The sequence below is a fragment of the Miniopterus schreibersii genome (assembly GCF_964146895.1).
Source record: "Miniopterus schreibersii genome assembly, chromosome: 10".
NCBI lineage: Eukaryota > Metazoa > Chordata > Mammalia > Chiroptera > Miniopteridae > Miniopterus > Miniopterus schreibersii.
The window spans coordinates 63,666,714-63,681,608 of record NC_138110.1 but is presented as its reverse complement, the minus strand read 5'-3'; the positions used below and the strand labels follow the sequence as shown (position 1 = coordinate 63,681,608).

The following is a 14,895-nucleotide window of genomic DNA, read 5'->3' as shown; positions in this document are numbered from 1 at the left end:
CAAACTTGACATCACACTCGGGTTCCAGCCAAGTCTCAAACTAATTGAGATTCCTTGGTGCACCTTGGACATTGTCTAGAACATGGCAAACCCTCAACAATCATTTGTTAATCAGTGAAAAAAATTATAAAGCTTATATCGTAGCATGGATCACACAAAAGTATTAATGGTTGCCAATCTCTATCATGCGCCTAATTTGTGCCTGATACTCTTCTAAGCACTTCATTTATAGTGATTTGTTCTATTTTCATAACTTTATGTGATAGGTACTATTATTATTTCCATTTTAAAGATGAGTAAACCGAGGCATAGAGAGGTTAGCAACTTGCCCAAGGTTAACCAGATGCTATGTGTCAGAGCTGGTCAAACTCAGGGAGCTTCATCGATGGGTTGTAATTTGCCAGGTGCTATGCTAATGCTAAACGCATTACCTACATGATCTCTAGTCTCATGAGAATTCCCATTTAACACATGAAGAAACAGAGGCCCAGACAGGTTAGGTGAATTTCCCAGGGTTACACCGCTAGTAAAAGCTGAAGCTAAAGTTCAAGTCAGGTCTGCTTGCTCTAAATTCCACACTTTCTCATTTTCAGCATGGCTTCTGGGCTGTCCCTTGAGGAAAGGAATGTTTTAGCCCCCTTGTCAAACCATCAGACTCCTACTCTTCCTTCAAGATATAGTTCAAGGGTTCCTTCTGCTGTGATGCTTTCCCTGTCCTCTCTCACCCCAACCCAGCTGCCCCAGTCAGTCCCTTCCTTCTGGCGACTCCACCCTGCCCTCAGGGGGCCTTGGGTTCAGTGATGACTCTGCTGGGGGACCTTGATGAACCCTTTGTGTCACCATCTGAGCCACGATTCTTTTGTCATCTGCAAAATGATGCTAAGGAAGTACCTCCCTCATAGGGTTGGATGAAATACGCACCAGTCTTAGCCAAGTGCTTACCGGAGCGCTTACCACACTGTATTATAATTACCTGTTTAAACATCTGCCTCCATCACTCGACTGGAGGGCAGGAACTGATTCTGACCTATATCTTTGCCTTAGCACCTAGTATGGCTTAGAACAAGTATTATATAAATGTGAAGTAAAATGATAAAAAATATGTAAATGAATCTTAGACTCCTACTCTCATAGTTTCATATATAAAATCTAAGAACGTTGCTTCACATAACTGCGAAGTTGGAAGGATCTTAGAGATCAACCTCCCAAGGCTTTCAATCTTTTTGACAACCACCCACAGTTAGTAATACACTTTATATTGTCATGCAGTGTGTGTGCGCACGTGCTCATGCGTGTGCACACGTGCTCGTGCGCACGCACACACTGAAAGTTTAAAAAAAGGGCATTTTCTCTTACTATGTGGGATAAACCCAGACCTTTTCTCCTGTCTTCTCTTACTTCTCTCTTATCTTTTCCATTTTTTAAAAAATGCTGGTTTAGTTTCATTATATTGATATCATGACGCATGATTGTGTTGTGTCCTATGGTTTGAAAAACGCTTCTCTAATCCAACTGCTCAAGTCAGAATCTCTCTCCACCCTCCCTGACAGGAGTCCTATACTTGCACACCCTGGGAAGGAAAGTTCCCCCCTCAGGAGCTAAGAGGTTTCATTACTGGATGGCATTAATTGTCAGAAAGCCCTTCTTTCTGGTGACTTCCCCATCGGTCCCCTCTGGCTTGCTGTTTCTCTGGCTGCATGTTATCAAGCTTACTTTACCTCACTGCGCGTCGCTTTCTTCCCCCTGCTCCCACACATGTGTCCGCCTAAGTGTCTAGAGCCACTCTTTGGGCCTCGATTTTCTCCTATCACCTCCTAGTATTGCACTTGTTTGCTTTCACGGGGGTGAGGGTCACTGGAGACAATCCATCCTCAGTGGCTGAAGTCTTCAACTCCTGCAACAGCAAAGTTTGTTGGGATTGGTTGGATATCGAAGAGTGAGGAAGGGTGGTGGGAGGGTGGTACTAGTGATATCAGGGACCCAGATGCCACAGAGGGGTCCCGCGAGGGTCTTCCGTCCTGGCACGCAGCAACCTGAGGGGCCTCCTGCCCACCTCCCCACCAGGCTGTCAAGTCGTGACTGCTACCTCGGCAGGAGTTTGTCTCCCTCACCTTGGAAGGACAAAGGCAGGTGACAGCACAGACCACACAATGAACAGTGCCCTGTGCAAACTGAGAATGCACGGCCCCTTGTTCAAAACAATTAAGTGTTTCCAACAGGAACAGCAGAGCGGTAAATTAAGCTTGAGTCCCTCTGAGTGGGCTCTTTGCAACTGCGGGGGCCATACACCCATGATGCCCACCCTGGCACTCTGCAGGAAGCAGGCTCAGCAGAGGTGAGTGAGTGAGGCCTAGGCCCAGGCTGGGGCCCCCAGCGCAGGATATGAACCCAGGCCAGTGAATATTCCAAGAAGAGAGTCCTCAGGGATCACCTGGCCTAAACTCCTTCATGTTCAGTTGTGGAATCTGAGGCCCAGAAAGATGGCCCAAAGTCACCCTGCAAATTGGTGCCAGAATCCCCTGGGACCCTCCCTCTCTTTCCTGCCATTCTTTCCTGAATTGGTCTCACCCTATGCAGAGCTTTGGGAACCTTTCACATGCTGATGACTTGCAAATGTCTGTCTCTCTCCCCACCTTCCCTGTCTCCTAACCTCCAGACCCCTGTGTCCAGCTATCTAGGCTGCAGGGGCCTCTTGCGTCCTCTCCTCCCCCTACCTCCTCCCGGACCCTCCTCCAAAGCCACCCCTCAACCACCAGAGTGTGAGTTTTTCATTTGCAAATTGGATCCTGTCACACCTCTGTCCTCAGCCCACTCATGCACTGCACACAAAACGCAATCTAATCTCTTCCTCCGCTCCCCGCCAGGCCTAAGATCAGGCCCTGTGGCTTCTCCCGCGACCCGCCGCCCCCTCTCCCTGTGCCGCCCTCACAGTGACCTTACTGTTGCTCAGCCTACCCAGCTCACACCCGCCCTGCCTGCTGCATCCCTTCTCTGGAGCGCTCCCCAGATCTCCCATCCCTCCCCCCTCCATTCAGGGCTCTGCCCCCTGCCCCTCCCCTGGCAGGTCTTCCTGAGCACCTGTGTCAGACTTGCCCCATCGCTCTCTCTCCCCTGCCTTCTTGATTTGCCTTTGTACCAGTTAACCCTCCCCGAAACTATATGGCATATTTGTTTCTTTATTTTCTGGCCTCCCCTCTAGAAAGTAGCTCATGTAGCTTCGCTGGAGGTGAAGACCTGTCTTGCTCACTGAGCGATGGCTCAGTGCCTTGAATGGTGCCAGGCACACACTGGCACTCTCTCTTAATGAGGAAGCTGATAATGAAATGAATTTGTTTAGCAAATGTGTTCAGAGGCTTTTCTGTGTCAGGTGCTATGCTGGGAACTGAGGACTCAGACTGGAGCAAGTGGACAAGCAACGGTCCCTACCTGCAAGGAGTTGGGCCACTGTTTTAGGGAGACACAGAGCTTTGGAGGAGCAGCAGGGTGACAGGGGTGGCTTGTCCAAGCTGAGTCTGAGCCCTATCTAAGAAGATGGGGTGAGGGTGAAAGATAATGGGTTCTTGCAGCAAGTTGGATTTTAGATGTCAATTTGCCATTTGGGGTCTTAACAGCCCCATCTCTAGAAAGTCATATGGGAGGCGTTAACAGGTGGAAGAAGTATGAAGTGGGGGTTGCATTTCTTAGGATCAAAACTCACATTTATTTAGCTCCATTTTAATTCTTAGGACTTAAGACCTTATATGCATAAGACTGAAATAGTCACAGGTAGATATCACTCGCCTCTTGCTGCAGATGAGGAAACTGAGGCCCAGCTTTGACCAAGGGCCTGTGGCTAGTGCAACCACTTCACTGAACTGCGTACACTTTGCAGGGCTGTCAGCCTGAACTGGTTTTACATTGATGTCCCTTTTCTGAAAAGCCTATCCCTCTTTGCTCCTCTCAGCCGTTAGGTCAGGGCTGGGACTCACATTTATGACGAGGGCTCCTGGGACCCCAGACACATAAGAGGTTCAGCTTACAGGCTGCGGAGATCCACTTCCTGCTGGCACTGGAATCAGGAAGAAGGCCGGCTGGGTTCCACTCAGAGGAAACCAAGCCTCACCCAGTGGGCATGTGGCCCAGCCTGGGTGAGCCCTGTGGGTACCTTGGCATTCATACCACCTCCCAGAGGATTCCAATCTCCCTACTTCTCTTTGAGCTTTCTAGCCTCACCCAGCAGGTGACCCACAGCCACCTACCCCCCTTCAGCCCCACCCTGCAGTCGCCAGTCCCTCCCTTCTATGTAAATGGTGTGGCTGAAGTTTCAGGGGCCCAAAGGCGAAGTCGCTGCCTCCAGGAAGCCTTAGAGAAGGCTTTCTCATTGGTGGGGCTTCCTCTTTTCCCTACCCTCAGAGCACCCCATAATTCTTGTTTATTTTTCCAAACACCCATCCATCCAACCCACAAGCATTCATTGAGCACATACAATGCTCCTTCACTTACTCATAGAAACGAGCAAGAGCACGGCCCCTGCCCTCACAGAGCTTACTGTCTATAAGGAAAATTATGCACTAACTGCCAATTAAAATTACATTACAGCTGTGGCCCTGCTATGCGTCAGGGTGGGAAAGAAACACTTCACCCAAGACCATGCTGTCTAGCCTGGCAGCCGCTAGCTTCCTGTGGCCACGGAACACTTGAAACGCAGCCAGTGCCAAGTGGAACTGAATCTTAGATTTTATTAATTTTAATTACTTGAAATCTAAAATTTAAAACTCAAGCAGTATAAAAAATATACGTGGGTCTTGTCGTTAAACACAACTGTGGGATTACATTTCACTTTAGCTGTTGAAAATGTCCAAGGCCAAAAAGAAAAAGAATGAAGGCTGTCACGGTATATTTATATTGTTTACAGGTCGAAATGATACAATTTCAGACATTGGGTTAAATAAAATATATTAGTTAAAATTAATGTCACCTGTTTCTTTTTACTCTTTTAGTTTGGGTACTAGGAAATCTAGAACCCTCTGCGTGGCTCCCTCTGTATTTCTAGAGACAGCTTGACAAGAGCAGAAAGTCCTCCAGGGGAGTTAACAGGTGGGAGGAGCGGAAAGGGTATGGATGGGGGAGTTGCACTTCTTAGGAGGAAAACACATTCGTTTAGCTCCACTTTTATGCTTAGGACTTTAGATCTTATATGCATAACACTCAAACAGTCACAGGTAGATGTCCCTCGCCCCTTGCTACAGAGGAGGAACCTGAGGTCCAGGTCTGACCAAGGTCGCGTGGCTGGTGTGACTGCTTCATTGAACTGTCTGTACTTTGCAGGAGGCCAACCTGAACTGGTTGTATTTTTCTCTGAAAGCATTTTCAGCTCAGCTCTGTCACATTTCTCCTGCAGAGGGGTCCTGAAGGGGTGGAGACAAGTGGCCTTTTGTTCCTCCTCCTACCTGGGAATTGGGTCCCGGGTGTGGATCTTTTGGGGGGCCCTGTGTCCCTGTGTGTGCAGGAGTGCCCTTGGTGCAGCTCTCTCCTGCACGAGCTGACCCAGCTCCGCAGCTCTGGCCCCTGCAGTCCACGCAGCAGTCTGCTGCTTTAGGGGCCACTTGAGTGGGCTGCCCGCAGGATGCCCTAAGTTTTGCCACACTCCTCCCTGGGGCGTGGGGGGCTCTTTGAGAACCTCAGCCCCCTGCAATTCTGCCTGGGGGAAGTTCAGGCTGCTCCCCTGCCACCTGCCTCTCTGCCTGCCTTTTCTTTCAGTTCCTTTTTCTCCTGCTCAGGGCAGCAAGTCCACTGTGTGCCTCAGGACACACTTGGAGGAGAAACCACCTCCTCGTCCCGCAGCACCCCCCCATCTCCAGGAGTTATCTTCTTGGGGTGCCTTGCTTGACTGAGGCGACGGTGGCCTTGTGAGGGGAGAAATTCTATCGCAGCCTCCCCGAGGCTGACCACTCTCACCCTCTACCCCCTTAGGCGAGTGCACAGCGTGGGGGAGGTGGGGTGGCTGTGGCTGGGTGGGTGGGGGAGTGCACAGGTGGGGCTTTGCTGCTTCTTAACCAGTCCTGAGCACATACCCGGTCCCAAAGGTTCATTCATTATTCTTGAGCATCTACTATGTGTCCAGCACAGTGCTGGGTGCTGGTTACTGATTACTGGAGTGTTTGAAAGACAGCAATCCTCATGGCTAATCATTTTCATTGGAAAACAGATAAAAACCAAAAGTAGGTACCTCGGGGCTAGCCATTGGGAAGCCAGATAGAGTGGGGGGGGGGTCAGGAACAACCAAGGGGTGAAGCCAGGAAATGATTAACATTCTCCTTCCCACAACTTGGAGCCTAGTAGACAATTCTGGGCAACAGGACAAGTCCTGGCCAACACTGTGTGAGCTTAGGGAGGGAGGTGATAGGGCAGGGTTTCAGTTTCACCATCTATGTGGTGTATTTGTTTTATTTGGTTATATATGTCCAGGCTCACTTCACCAGTCCCTCCCAGGCCACATCCTGTCCATTCTGCAGTCCCAAGAGACATCCCTGGGCCTGGCCAGAGCAGGCCCTCAATCACATCTCCAGCAGGCCTTCAATCACTACCTCAGCGGGAACTCTGCAGCAGGAGACAAAGGGAGCCAGGGCAGGAGGTGAGGGGAGCCAGGGCCTTCCTGCTCTGGCTGGCCTGGCATGAAAGAGTCAGCACCCAGGCCCAAGGCAGCAGGTGCCTCCCCAGCTGGAGACCTCAGACCTGAGGGTTTGGGGTTTGGAAGGAAGCCTGGGCCACAGCAACCACTTCTCTCATTGTGGCTCCCACTGCTGCTCCAGGCTGGCGATGGGTGGGTGCTTGGGAGGTGCAGGCCCTACCCAGGCCCTACCCAGGAGAGCAGACAGTGGTTTCTGGGCTCATGTAGAGAGCCACACTTCTGGAGGTTGGTGCCCAGCACAGACCAGCGACGCTGTGAGCCTCCTGCCATGACTGCCACACTTGGGCAGGCCCTGGGCTCCCTCCTGCCCACTCTTCTGCTGGGACTCACAGGTGAGTTCTGAGTGCTGCCAGCAGGAATCCTCAGATCAGGCAGGGAGGCTTCGAAGATACCAGATGTAGCCACCTCGTGTTGTTAGGGGAGGCAAGGGGGACTGAGGACCAGGCTGAGCCATGCACCTGCCTCCCAGGGTGCTGTTTTGCATCTTTTCCTCAGTATGGACCCTGTGGGAAACAGAGATGATGGGAGTCTGGGGGTCAGGAGGAGGAAGTTGTGACACGAGGATGAGGGGCTAGGGGTAGTGATCAGAGAGTAAAGAGGACCCCACCTCCCACCCAGTTTCTTCTATGTCAGCTCTGGTCTGGGTGGCCACCAGGTCTAAGTTAGAGAGGGTGTGAGGGTGGGAAAGACAGAGGGAGAGACGAACCCCTGAGTGATAGAGCCTCTGGCGTTGTGGGAAGAGTGCTGGACCCATAGTCCGATAGACCGGCTTAGTACCCCTCCTTAGCCACCAATAGGCTGTGTGATCTTGAGCCAGTCACTAAAACTCTCTGAGCCTCTGTTTCTTCTTCTGGAGAGTGGGGATGACACCAGCATTCCTCAGTTGGGATATGGCTACAGATGAGCTCGCACACCTGATAGTGTTTTATAAACCACAGGGTGCACTGCACGGATGGAGTGATAATTATCATTAGGGTTTACTCAGAAGAGAGCACTATGCAGAAGGTCCCAGAGCTCAGTGCTAAGAGGACATGCTCCTATGGCCCCGGAGCTTCCTTCCATCACCAGTCACCCTTGTGTTATCATTACTGGTTTACTTGCCTCCTTCCACACATACCTGAGCAGATGCTCCTGGGAGCAGGGGTCCTGTCTGACCCACCTCTGTATCTCCAGCACCCAACTGACATACTGGCTCAGAGCAGGGGCTCAAGGAATGCAGTGAAGACTTGGAGAGGTCTTGGCTCTCAGCTCTCTGCAGATTGTCCTGAGGGGAGAGGGAAGAGTCTAGTTCCTGGGATGACTCTAGGAGACAGATCCTAGGTTAGAAGCAGAAATACTTTGTCACAGTCCTGGCTTTGTGAGGATGGAGGAAGCTGCCTCAGGTGGAGAGAGCTCCCCATCCCTGGAGGTGAGCAAGCGAGGATGGATGTCCATCGAGGCCTCAGGAGACACCTGGAGGAAGAGAAGGGCCGGCTATCCTTGCCTCTGGTGATCCTTGACTTCACACTTATGTCCAAAATGGAAATCCTGATTCCACACCACGCCTCTCCCATTCCAACTTGGTCCAGTTTTCTCCCTCTCGAAAACTAGCACCACCATCCACACAGATGCTCAAGAGAAAAACCTGGGAGTCACTTATCTATAATTCATGTGTTTCTCATCTCTTACCCAGCCTATCACCAATTCCTGTTGGCTCTATCTCCCAAATGTATCTTGGGTCCCTCCATTTCTCAGGATCCCAGTCCAAGCACCATCGCCTCACCTGATGTCTGCCACAGCCTCCTTGTTGGCCTCCCTGCTCCCAAATGCCACCCTCCTGCCCATTCTCCACACAGCAACCCCAGTTTTCTTCTAAAACATAACAAGACCACCTTGCCCCTCTGCTTAAGATTTCCCATGGCTTCCCATCAGAACAGGATCAAGAACGTCACCATCACCACGTCCCACAAGCATCTTCTCCATGTGTACCTCTGCCCACAATGCTGAAATCCTCCAGACCTCTCAGTTTTTCAAGCTCTCCCTGCCCTAGGTATCCTCACCTATGCTCCCCACTTTCTAGAATGTTATTTTCCTGACCCTTCTCATGCTGGCTCCTATCCATTCCTCAGTTTCAGCTCAAAATGTCACCTCCCTTGGCAATCTTCCTCCTACCCTTCTAGAATTATTCCTCACAGCACTTTCTCTCTCTGTACTCTTTGGGTTCCCCTTAATTCATTGAGCCCCATTTGCAATTATATATTTGCTTGTTTACTTGTTATCATCTGTCTGTATGATCCCCGGGGCTAGAACCACACACGGTGCACAGTAGGTCCACAGGGCCTGACAGCAGAGGCGCCTCTGACAGACTGTTGAGAGCTGGATGTGTCCTGCTGTCGGTGTGCAGATAAATGCTCTTTTTCGTAGCTGGGCAGCCCTTCATCACACTGATAGGCCCGGCTCAGAGGGCAGCCCCTGGAAATTCAGTGCCTTTCAACTGCACCGCTGGGGCCTTCAGCTCCCAGGATTTCAATGTCACCTGGATGAAGGACAGGGATGAGCGTCCAGCCTCAGCTCAGCACCTGGTGACTGACGACAAAGGCAATTACTCCGTTACCAGTAAGGTGTGGGTGACACTGGTGCACCAAGATGTCTCATCAAAGATCACCTGTGAAGTCACCCACAAGGACCTGGCAGAGCCCCTGCATAAGACCATGAACCTCTCCCAAGTGCTCCGAGGTGAGTGGGCAGTAGGGTAGGGGGAATTGTTTTTCCCAGCAGTATTGGTTTCCAAAATCTGCCACCCGAAGCCCCATTTCACTAATGGGCAACCAAAGTTCCTCATTGCCACGGCTGGTCACCTAGTATAGCCAGTAAAGGCACAGGTTCCAGAGGCTGACCTTCTGGGTCTAACCCCTGCACCACTTCACAGCTTGTGTGATGTTGAGGAAGCTACTTACGCTCTGTGTGTGTCAATTTCTTCTTTGAATGGAAATAAAATGAAGACCTACCTCACAAGTTTCACATGAGGATTAAATGACTTATTCCTTCTAAAGCACCTAGAATAGTGCCTGGCACACAGTAAGTTGTTTATGAATGTTTATTATTATTATCTGGCCCAACTTTCTATTGCAAACATATTTGTTCAATTAATATCATTGTTATTATTTATTAATTTTAAATATTTATAATTCATTCAACAAATGAATATCGACTATGGGCCAGGCACTCTTCTAGGTGCCGAGAATACAACAATGGATACAGTTAAGTCTCTATACTCATGGGCACTATATTTTAGTAATTATTATTATTAAAATCCTCACTGGAGAATATTTTTTCCATTGCTTTTTAGAGAGGGTAGAAGGGAGGGGTGGAGGGGGAAGGAGAGAGAGAGAGAAACATCAATGTGAGAGAGAGACATGGATTGGCTGCTAGCTGCACAGGCCTGGACCAGGGCTGAGGACTGAACCTGCAGCTGAGGTATGTGCTCTTGACCAGGAATCAAACCCAAGACCCCTTGGTGCACTCCAGCCACTGAGTCACACCAGACAGGGCTATTTTAGTAATTCTTAAAATTATACTTCATGATATGAGGTATTTCAAACGTACAGAAAATAATATCCCAGACACCCATGTGCCTTACCCATATTTAATGACTATTAACACCTGACTCCATTTGCCTTACACTGAGCATACAGGAAAAAAAAAATATTTCTTTAAAAAAAATAACCGATGAAAGAGTGAGAGAACTTCTTGTGGTTGGTTCCTAGGAGAGAAAAACATGTGGGCAGGTGTGATGTCAACAGATGTTTCTTTCTGTTCCTCTGTCTAGTTGCCCCCACCGTGAAGATTACTGCCAAGCCCTCTGAGGCATCCACCGCCCATCAGAGAGTGAATCTCACTTGCCACGCCAGCTACTTCTATCCCTCCCACCTGCATCTCACCTGGATGAAGAACAGGCATACCATCCAGACCGTGTTGTCCCCCCAGGCCACGAGAAACTCAGATGGGACCTACTCTCTGGAGCACACGTTGCAGGCGGAGGCCACGGTGACAGCGACCGAGTTTGCCTGCTGGGTGGTCCAGGATGATCAGCCCCCAGTCCAGGCCAACATCACCCTGCGGGTTCGGGCACGCCACGGGGGCAAAGGTGGGTGTAGCCTGCCGCCCAGCCCCCCTGGGCAGCGTGGCTGAGAGGGTGAGGGTTGAAAACGCGGGCCACCTGCCTGGGGTGCAGACAGTGGTCGGTCAGGGACTCAGGGCAGTGCTGGGTGAACATGAAGGAAGGCACCTGGGCTGGTGAAAAAACTCACCACTGAAGCCCATTCCTCCCTCCCCCCCACACCCTGGCCAGGGAGAGGCGCGGGGCTTCCCCTGCCCAATCCCACGCTCTCTTCACGTGGCAGGTGCCCGCTTTAACACTCCGCTGCAGGCGCCGACGCCCCTTCTAGGAAGGCTTTAGATCAAGGCTGGCTCCGCTGGGAGTTTCTGGAGGCAGACAGGGCGGCTGCAGGTGCCAGGTTCTCACTCTCCTGCCCAGTCCGCCTCCTCTTCCTCCTTGCTCTGCCCCCGCCCCACTCTTCCCCCCGCCCCACTTTCTCCCTCCGCCTCCCGGTCCCCCTCGGTCTCGCCCACTGCACCCTTTGCGTCCTCCGACGGCTCTGTCCACTAGGGTGCGCTGTCGCCAGCGGCTCAGACCGAGCGCGGAGGGCGGCGGTCCCCGCTCCGCGCGCGAGAGCCGGGCACGGGCGGGGGGCGGGGCGCGGCGGGGCGGGGCCGGGCGGCGGAGGGAGCGGAGCCGGGGAGGCTGCGGTCGGCCGCCCCGCCAGCCCGCCAGCCCCGCGTGGGCGGCAGCTCGCGCGAACCGCCGGAGCGGGCGGGGAAGGACGGCTCCCCTGCGCCCGTGAGCGCGGGTTGCGGGCCGGCGCGGGGAGGGCGCGCGGGCCGGGTGCGGGCCTGGCGGTGCCGCGCGGCCTCCCCGCTGGGGCTCCGACCTGCGCCCAGCGCTCCGGCCAGAGTGCGCCTCCTCTGCCCGCTGGAAGGGGCAATGGCCTCCATCGCCATTCGATTTCTAAGGCCCTAGTTTCTTGTCAAACGGAAATATGAAAAATGTTCACCCAGAGGGATATTCAGATTTGAGTGAAAACTCCGCACTGGCCCTTTCGGATCAGAGCGAGTTACGCTGTGTCTTCACTGACTCGCCCCTGCAGGGCCTCGCTCGGAGCCCTCCCCGGGTGTGTCCTCGCCGCCGCTGCAAGGTTAGCCCCCAGACGGTCGCTCGACCCGACCTGCCCGTGCAGCTGCTCCCAGTGCCCTGTGGTCTGGGCGGGGAAGGGCAACTTCTTTTCCTGGCATTTGGTGTTAGCATACCTTTGCAGCTACACCTCCCCAACCTGGCCCAGAAAACCATTCTTCAGCACCCCACCCTAAGGCACTGCCAGCTCTGTGCCTCCGTTCGTGTTGGGCTGATGCCCGCAGAGCATTCACTGCTGGGGTCCCCTGTAGTTTCATCCGCTGGCTTCTGATATCAGCTTCAGAAATGAACTCCTTTTAGAACAGGGCTGGGGAACCTTTTTTCTGCCAAGGGTATTTATAACATCATTTGCGGGCCATACAAAATTATCAACTTAAAAGTTAGCCTACTATATTTGGTCAAATATTTAATTAACTCACCCCTGATGTGATGGCTGGAACTGCTTCTCTTTGGTGAGGTCTTGGCAGGGTCAGACCAAATGATTTTGCAGGCTGTGTATGCCCTGTGGGCCGGACATTCCCCACCGTTTTAGAATGTACTCTTTAAACCCAATGATAAGGAGCCAACGAGGCTTCTTGGTAGAGATGCTGAGGATTTGTTCTCACTGGGATTTGGGCACCTTTGCGCCCTCTCACAGGAACGTGTCTTCTCGCAGGTAGGAGGCCCTTCTTTTACATCTTGCAAGGCCCCCTTCAGCGATCTGAGCCGGGCACAAGCATCCAGCTGATGTACCTGTCCACCGGATTGTCCACACAGCAGGTCACGGTGACCTGGGTGAAAAACAACCACATGCTGCTGAATCCCCAGACCAGTGTCCACCTCAGTGGAGACGCCTACAATGTGACCAGCAGTGTGCGCATCCCCCTGCAGGCTGATGATGTGCTCTCCCAGGTCTTCTGCCTCGTCTATGTCGAGTCGAAACTGATTCACCAGAAAGCCGTCAACCTGAGCCAGTACCTCCGTGGTAAGGAGTTTCTCTTTGTTCAGCAGGGCTAGTTGGGTTGTGGATGTCTCTGAGCCTCAGTTTCCTCACCTGAAAATTGGCACATCCCTCACGTGTTTATAGCAAAGATTCAATCCAAAGATACCTGCTGAAGACATGCCTTCCTCATATTAACCATGCAGAAGTAGCAACTGTTTGTTGTTATTTATTATTATTATTACTATTCACATCACCCCTCAGAACTCAGTTATCTCATCTGTATAATGGAGACAAAATACCTTTCAGGAATAAATCATAAATTTAATTTTATTATTATTTTATATGAAGAAGAAATAAAGGGCTTTTAAACTTCTAAATTTAAGGGACTATGATGTCTTCTGCTCATTACTCATACCTGGATAAGGGCCTAATTTTTCATCTGGTATTTTTAGTCGATTTTTCTGGCCTGAACCAATTCTTGACAGGTATGTAAATTTAGTGAGGTCATAACATATCATGCCTGGAAGGATGTTATGTCTTCGTGATCATCCCATTCTTAATGACAACTGTAAAGCCCAGAGAAGGCAAGTGAGTGGTCCAAGGTTGCACAGCAGTAAAATTAATTCCTTACACGTATATAGGACTTTAAAGTGTACAAAATATTTTTCTCTTTACTTTGTGCGCTCTCATCATGAAAGTAAACACGTCATTTTACATGGATTAAACTATTGATACTGACGCCTCAAATGAGCACAGCACGTGGTCAGAAAACACATTCGTGGGGGTGACTTATTTACTTATTTACTTATTTACTTATTTACTTATTTACTGCCTGGTACTGTTTGTCCGGTTTGTGGCTTACAGAAGGAAGCTGAAGTTCAAAGCAGGGGCAGCTTTCTGAGTGTATAAAGCTGGGGGAGGGGCATTTGACCTGAACTCTGGCTTCTAACACTGCTGCTTACAAGCTGTGGGATCTCCTGCTAGTTGCTTGAATTCCCTCAGCCTCAGTATCTTTGCCTGTAAAATAGGAAAATGATCATTCGGGTGTCCTCCTGAACTAAGTTTTTATCATACAATTCCCTGAAGTTAGGACAGTTGGGTAGAGAAGCAGAAATCATAGAAAATGCAAGTATTCACAAATGAACTGATTACTTATAAAATGAGCCCCCACTCAAGACCCTTCCTTGCTCAACACTGTGCATCTCAGGTTGGGTTTCCTGTCCCATAAATGCCTTCGTGGGTGTCTTTATTTGGGTTCCCCTGAAAGCAGAGCCTGCAACCAGGACTTGGGTGCAGGCGGAATGGGGGATGGGGAGAGTGAGACAGGGAGGGCCGGACACCCAAGAAAAGGGGAGGTAGTGAACTGGGTGTCCCTATGGATGACTGAGGCTCAGCACCACTGGGGACTCTCTAAGGAACTGTGGAGAGTATTTCTCAGGGTTGTCCCCACAAAGGAGGGGAGGCTGGGATGGGCCTGGGTGAGCTGGGTGGTGCTTCATGGTTATGAAGGAACCTGGAGCAGAGAGTCAGGGAGGCGTTTCAGGCATTGGAGATGGGGAGTGGCGCCACCCAGCACCACTGCCAAGCGCTAAGACAGTAGCTGGCAGAGGGAGGTGACTGGTGGGGGGAGGCTTGTGGAGCCCCAGAAACCCTCTGCTCCAGGAGGCGGGTCTTGCCTTGATTGACTTGTGGCAAACATCAGACCACACTGCACACACAGAATCCACAGCCGCTGCTAAGTGAAGTCAGAGACCTGGCAAAGGTTATTTCAGAAAGTTGATGCAAACGATGTTAGGGAACTTCTGAGATCACAGGCAAGGCCATGGAGTGCTTAAAGGTGGAAAAATCAAAACAGATCTGTGGTTCCAATGGTCCTGGGGGCACCTCAGAGAGAACATTGATTAAAAAGGGGCCCTGTGAAAACTGACAGAGCACTCGAGTAATTGTTCAAGATTTCCTGTTAATGATTGTGCTGTGGGTGTGAAGTTTAAAGTGAAGGATTGTTGATGCTGTACTATATGATTTTGCAAAAAAAATTATGCCAACTTCCTCACACTCCCAACCCTTGCTCCT

The 14,895-nt window shown here is 51.1% G+C and overlaps 1 protein-coding gene across 2 annotated transcripts in view; it reads left to right on the top strand.

Annotated features, from left to right (window-relative positions):
• Positions 1-11,888: 11,888 nt before the first annotated feature.
• The window catches only part of LOC308562552 (signal-regulatory protein beta-1-like), a 35,321-nt gene continuing 32,314 nt past the window's right edge, over positions 11,889-14,895 (top strand). For both annotated transcript variants that reach the window (XM_081148764.1, XM_081148766.1), the window contains exons 1-2: positions 11,889-11,904; positions 12,556-12,864. In XM_081148764.1, the coding sequence (XP_081004890.1) occupies positions 12,627-12,864 (238 nt within the window). In that variant the 5' untranslated portion in view covers positions 11,889-11,904; positions 12,556-12,626. The remainder of the gene's footprint in view (positions 11,905-12,555; positions 12,865-14,895) is intronic.